The 6,561-nt window shown below is 36.0% G+C and overlaps 1 protein-coding gene across 1 annotated transcript; it reads left to right on the plus strand.

Moving 5' to 3' along the window:
• Window positions 1-284: 284 nt before the first annotated feature.
• On the plus strand, window positions 285-6,262 carry LOC115991858 (histone acetyltransferase of the MYST family 1-like). The gene is made up of 9 exons (XM_031115808.1): window positions 285-679; window positions 847-935; window positions 1,046-1,105; window positions 2,481-2,690; window positions 3,205-3,273; window positions 3,754-3,915; window positions 4,814-4,907; window positions 5,015-5,157; window positions 5,656-6,262. The coding sequence occupies exons 1-9, from the start codon at window positions 409-411 to the stop codon at window positions 5,857-5,859; spliced, it is 1,302 nt and encodes a 433-aa protein (XP_030971668.1). The 5' UTR covers window positions 285-408; the 3' UTR covers window positions 5,860-6,262.
• Window positions 6,263-6,561: the final 299 nt, after the last annotated feature.

Here is a 6,561-nt window from a genome sequence, read left to right on the forward strand (position 1 = left end):
TCTTCGTCGGCCCTCTGATTTGTAAAACCCAAGAAGCCGGCCTCCATCTTCAATCTCACGCTCCTCCACGCTCGGCCTGAAATTTGGCCGCGATCCACGCGCCGTCGAACGTTGCCGTCGACTATTGCTCTGACTCCAACGAGCCCATCCATGCCTTCCTCTTGCACTTTTTTATCTTAAAAAGGTTTGCTTTTGCTTCTATTTTTTTAAAACACAAATTGCTAATTTTCTAACCATTGGATCATTTTATGTACACGTGTCACTCATTTATTTTAAAACTGTAGGTGATCCTCTCCCAAAACAAAACAAATATGTTTGGTAACTTGTGTAAGTAACCACGATTCCACGTTGAGGAGGTGGGGCGTTGCGTTTGGAAAGAAGAGAGAGAGAGAGAGAGAGAGAGAGAGAATGGGATCGTTAGATTCACCGAGAGAGAGGGAGAACGGGAACGGTGGGTGTAGGAGTCCCGGAGATCCAAAAGTTGGCGAAGGAGGAATGATAGTAGTAGAATCAGAGGCGATGAAGAAGAGGAGAGCGAGTATGCTTCCACTGGAGGTCGGTACTCGCGTCATGTGCCGTTGGAGGGACTCCAAATACCACCCCGTCAAAGTCATCGAACGCCGCAAAATGCCCTCCTCTGGCCCCAACGATTACGAGTACTACGTCCACTACACCGAGTGTATCATTTCTCTCTCACTCTTTTCCTTATTTCCATTGCTGCTGTTAGGGCTAGGGTTAGGGTTTTCAAGTTACTGGAATTGGGGGTTTAGGGTTACGGTTAAGTTAGGGTTTTGTGTGTGTGTCTGTTCTTCGCTATTTAATTTATTAGTTTGTGCTTTTTGACAGTCAATAGGAGGCTTGACGAATGGGTGAAGCTTGAACAACTTGATCTCGATTCTGTAGAGACTGTTGTTGATGAGAAGGTGGAGGACAAGGTAATTAGTATGTGATATTTTTCTAATACCTTGCTTCTCCCACAGAAGAGAATTTACTTTCTTATTTTTAATACTTACTAATCACAAGAATTGTGCATGAGTTTTTCCAGGTTACAAGCTTGAAAATGACACGCCACCAGAAGCGAAAGATTGACGAGACACATGTAGAGGTAAATACAAGTAAAAAATATTTTCCAATTTTTTTTTGCTCCATCTCTCTTTCTACTGAAACCCTGTCTAAATCGAAAGCTTTAAAGAAACCATATAGATAAAGGGAACCAAAAGGTACATGTACTGGATGATCAGCTAGGATTATAATGAAAGTGGATTTTGAAAGTTACATACTTTTCGTCTCATTCTCTTTATCTTTAATTTTATTCTCTTGCTACATCACACACCTAGAGGGTCTTAATTCCATTATCTCGGCCTTCACTCTAGTGTTATCTAAGCTAGAGCCTATTTTTCCTGAATGTTAAATGTATTACAAGAGGAAAATAATAGAGTTAGATTTTGCATTGATGAAGCTTTGAGAAGATTTAGCAGGTACTTGTATATCAGTTTTGACTTTGAATTCTAAATCTTATCTTAATTGATAATCTTTATAATTTTTGCTTGGACTTCTCATTCAAGCCTAGCTCCTAAACAAAGCCTAGTTTGAATTCAGGGGGCCATCACAAATCCACCGAATTTTCGCTATTACTACTGCTCTTCACATAAAAACTTTCAAAAACCACGCTGTCGCTGAATCTCTTCCCTCTGAATTAATTATCGGACGGTCTCAATTCCATTGTAACCACAACCACCTCACAAAATTCATCCCCTTTCAACCACTCCATTATTGACACGTGTCCACACTCACATGAATCATACCGCTTCTAATTCCTACACCTTTCCTTTCCCTTTACGCACTTTACAATTACACCCCATGGAAAAGAAAAGAAAAGCTTACAGTCTGCACTGATCGAAAAATCTTCTAGTAGTAGTAGTGGAAGCCATCAGTGCTCTCTCAAACTCAAACTCAGAAACTCATCTAGGGAAAGAGCTAACATCTTTCTTTCTGTCTTTTAAACTGTGTGTTTAGTAGTATGATCTAGAAGTTTCTGAGCGAAAGAAAGTGATATTGCCAAGACAAAACAGAGGAGGTGGTGTGGATTTGATACCTGGAAAGATCAGAAAGCGAGGCTGCATGTCGTCAGTGTCTCTTCGTCATCGTTGATACTACAAAACTACAGGTTCAAGAGAGCGATACTCGTTGGCAAGAGAGGCGGATCCATTAGGCTCTCTCTCTCACACACACACATACATGCACGCACACAACACATGCATACACACATGAATTCATAAGAGTGGAAATAATGTAACATCTTTTTAATTTCTTGTGAGAAGTAAATGATTTATTTAATGAAATACCAAATGATATGAGCTGCTTACATTTAGAATTTTATGAGCTGAATCTCTGGCTGTCATTCAAGTCTCCTGCCTCCAGCATAAGTCATGTTGTAATTTGTACTTATATAATCTTAATACATTCTTCGCAATTTTTAGGGTCATGAAGAGCTTGATGCTGCCAGTTTGCGAGAACATGAAGAGTTCACAAAAGTGAAAAATATAGCAACTATAGAGCTTGGAAGATATGAGATCGAGACATGGTACTTTTCCCCCTTTCCACCGGAATACAATGATTGTGTGAAGTTGTACTTCTGTGAGTTTTGCCTCAATTTCATGAAGCGTAAAGAACAACTTCAGAGGCATATGGTGAGCAGTGCTTCATATTCCACTGTCTTCACTCACTATATACTTTCAGTTTGTGGTATAGTTGGCCTTTAAAGAGGAATAGTATTGGCAGCATTGAGCTGTATTCAGTTCATCGGTTAAAAGCGTTAATGTTCTGAATTTTGTTTGTCAATTTGTAGTCTACTGTAATGAGTTCATATGATTGGGTTTTCTCATATGTTCTTTGATTGCTTAAGTGAAATTTGTGCTGGACGTAGTTTGTCAGAAGCCTTGATGGATAGAAACCACATGGTTTGAACCTGGTCTACAGGGCATTTAGATCTCTTCCTTTTGATGTCTTTAATAGATTTAAATTTTACTATAACTAATTACCATATTATTTTAAGAAGAGATAGGAGATAGAAATTTGTGTTATTGAGTGGTTAGATTTCATTTTCTTGGCTATCTTTTCTGTTAGTGATTTCCCTTTCTTCCTTTAATTTTTTGCAATTTTTGGATGTATCTGGTCTATTTAATTCTTATTCTGCATGTGTAGAGGAAGTGTGATCTCAAGCATCCCCCTGGAGATGAGATATACCGATGTGGTACATTGTCAATGTTTGAGGTATGTTGTTTTGTTATTAGTGGTGGTTTTATTTGGGTTAATAAGTTTTAAACATCTAAGTACAGTTTGTACATAAGTTTTTTGCATGTGACTATTAAGTATAGTTTGTAGTTCTCCTTCATCTGAGATTTCCTTTTCCCCAATTATATTTTGGCATTTAAAATTTAAACGTGTTTTTTTCTATCGGAGATTATATATCTGTTTATAAAAAGATATATGGTGTTAAATGTAAATATCAATTTCTATAACTTCAGTAAACAGACTTCATGTATAACTTTATCAAAAGAACTATGAGTTTGGTTTACTTTTAGAATATCTTGTTATATGGTTTCTTCAATATTGGAATGTATGGTTTCCTTTCTTCTTGTTTCTCATACTCTGTTTTGTATTATTTGTTTTATAGGATACCCTGTTGTATATGATCGTATTTAAATTTTTTAATTGATTTAAGTTTTTCTTTAATTAAATGTTTCAAAACAGGTTGATGGCAAAAAGAACAAGGTTTATGGGCAGAATCTTTGTTACTTGGCAAAATTGTTTCTTGATCACAAGACCCTCTATTATGACGTTGACCTCTTTCTGTTCTATGTATTGTGTGAATGCGATGATCGAGGATGCCACATGGTTGGTTATTTTTCTAAGGTAAGTTATTTATGCATTATTTTATTTTATTTTATTTTATGTGCTGTCTGAGTGAAAATGTTGTCTCATACCATTTTCTTAAGTATCATGACATTTGTATCTGTCAAAATCTGAAGGTAGGAATACTGGCATAAGAAGCATGGAATTAATTGGTCATGCATTTAGGTGAATCCCGCCTTCATTTGGAATTTACTCAAACGGTGGCTAATCACAATCCTACAAGTTATGATTCTTTTGGCCTACAATGTTGTGGCATCGTGATTTTTCAAAAAAAATATATGTTGTAGGATTGTGATTTATCAACAAAAAAAAAATTGTAGGATTTTGATTAGGATTCTTAATTGGCATGAATGGAATGCATGCTTGTAAGTTGTAAGTTTATTTAATTGCTTTTATGAACTATGGTACTATATCTTGTATTGCTCTTTGCTACAAATATATTTAGTGGTTTTGTAGTGATTTTTTTTCTTCTGACATTCTTCTGACTCCCAATTCAATAACAATGTTACTGCAGAGTAATGGCCATATCCCTAAGTTAATACTGTGTTTGAACTTGACTTATTCATCAGAACTATTATAGAGGGTACTAAAATTAGTTTCAAGATACAAGGTTTAAGTGTTAGGTTTTAGTTTCTACGGGCTTCTTGTCTTTTGGTTCATGACACTTTCATTTAGGAAAATTTTGGTACTACAAGTTGTAGGCAATATCTTCAACCTCCCATCTCTTTGTTGCTCCATTGCTGACCTTCCTCATGAACCGTTATCCCTATTTTACAAATTTTGTTAATGTTTGTTAAATATAATGGATAAGCAGAGGGACAATTTTCAATGTAGACGTGAGTTTGAATCTTTCTGAAATTTACATATATACATAAGTATGTTTTGTCTGCTGGTGCAGGAAAAGCATTCAGAGGAGTCTTATAATTTAGCATGTATCCTCACCCTTCCTCCCTATCAAAGGAAAGGCTATGGAAAATTTCTAATTGCCTTTTGTAAGTTATCTGCCTATGGAAATTCTACTTTCTATTTTGCATGTCTTTGTTTGGTCATGTATTTTCAAGCAGAAAGAATATCTAACAATATTTCTTGCATGTAACAGCTTATGAACTTTCTAAAAAAGAAGGTAAAGTTGGCACACCTGAAAGACCCCTTTCTGATCTTGGGCTATTGAGCTACAGAGGATACTGGACCCGGGTTCTTTTGGACATATTGAAAAAGCACAAGGCCAATATTTCTATCAAGGTAGCTTTGTTTGAATGTTTGATAAGATCCAGACAAGTTTGCTTTTTGTGGTTCAATTGCATATTGTCTTCTGTGAATTTGTTTGGCGTGTTCAGATATCCCACAGAAATGGTTTGAAATGTTATGTTTAGAATTTTTACATCTCTAATTGTTCACATTACTGTGCCTGAAATGACAACATAAGTAATCTGCACCAAATGATTTTTGAAAAATAGGAGCAATGCAAAGATTGGGCTCCGCACTCTGAAAAGTAGAAAACATTGGATTTGTCTATAGATATAGTAAAACCTGATAATTTTGTATGATATATTAGTGTAGATGTTGATCTTTGACAAATAACTCTTAGCATTATCTTTTTTTTTTTTTTTTTCCTGCCTGGTAAACATTTCTAGAGTTATTCCATTGGTTTTTATTTTATGAACTTTTCTCGTGAACCACCCGTTTTCTGCTGGTTATTATTGTATTAGTACTTTTCTATAAATCCTTCACTCTTTACAGGAACTGAGTGACATGACAGCCATTAAGGCGGAGGATATCCTGGCCACCCTTCAGAGCTTAGAACTGATTCAGTACAGGAAAGGGCAGCATGTCATCTGTGCTGATCCAAAGGTCCTGGATCGTCATCTAAAAGCTGCTGGTCGTGGGGGTCTTGAGGTTGATGTTAGCAAATTGATATGGACTCCTTATAAAGAACAAGGTTGATATCAAACAATTTATCCAGATACTGGCTGCCAACTTAGACTTGTAACTGACCTCCGATTGTATAAAATATAAGATTTAGGGTATGAAACTGGGGATTCTTCCTGGAGACTTTCTTGTCATTATCCATCTTATGACTTTGTATTATGCATGTATCAACAAATAATGATTGGTATATTCTTACTTTAGTAGGTGTAGGCTACAACTGACTTTTAGATTTTAGATTTGTGAACTACTTGTTTAGATGCATTGTAATTCTCTTCTGATGATGAGACAAAATGACAAAAAATTGGGAAGGTGATCCGTGAGATTGGATAGGATTGAATTGCCATCTCTTTGAAAATATTTTGTAAAACCAAACGTCTGAGATCATTTTAGGCATAATTTATATTATCCTTCTGACTTATGAGTGAAGTATCTTTCTGTCAAAATTTGATGCAAATTTGTGTGGTTCTATGGGAAAGTATGTAAATGTTTGAGCTTTAAAGGAAAAAACAGAAATTTGAAGCAAATTTGTGTAGTTTGTATGTGGGGAAGTATGTAAATTTTTTGAGCATTTAAGGAAAAAAAATTATGCCCTGGCTTTTCTTTCTTTCATGACTGCCATTTGGAATCCAACAACGCAAACAACCCCGTACTGGTGTAACCACTGGTTGAGTCATCCTGGTTTGGCTAAATTTGTATTCGGCTTGGAGTTAGTGGTGG

Source organism: Quercus lobata, chromosome 5 (assembly GCF_001633185.2).
Source record: "Quercus lobata isolate SW786 chromosome 5, ValleyOak3.0 Primary Assembly, whole genome shotgun sequence".
NCBI classification, from domain to species: domain Eukaryota; kingdom Viridiplantae; phylum Streptophyta; class Magnoliopsida; order Fagales; family Fagaceae; genus Quercus; species Quercus lobata.

Excerpts from the sequence above, each read along its gene's own strand:
- LOC115991858 (XM_031115808.1), top strand. The coding sequence starts at position 409 with ATGGGATCGTTAGATTCACCGAGAGAGAGGGAGAACGGGAACGGTGGG. Across the intron at positions 2,691-3,204 it reads AACAACTTCAGAGGCATATG|AGGAAGTGTGATCTCAAGCA; the intron begins GTGAGCAGTGCT and ends CTGCATGTGTAG. Across the intron at positions 4,908-5,014 it reads AAAATTTCTAATTGCCTTTT|CTTATGAACTTTCTAAAAAA; the intron begins GTAAGTTATCTG and ends TGCATGTAACAG.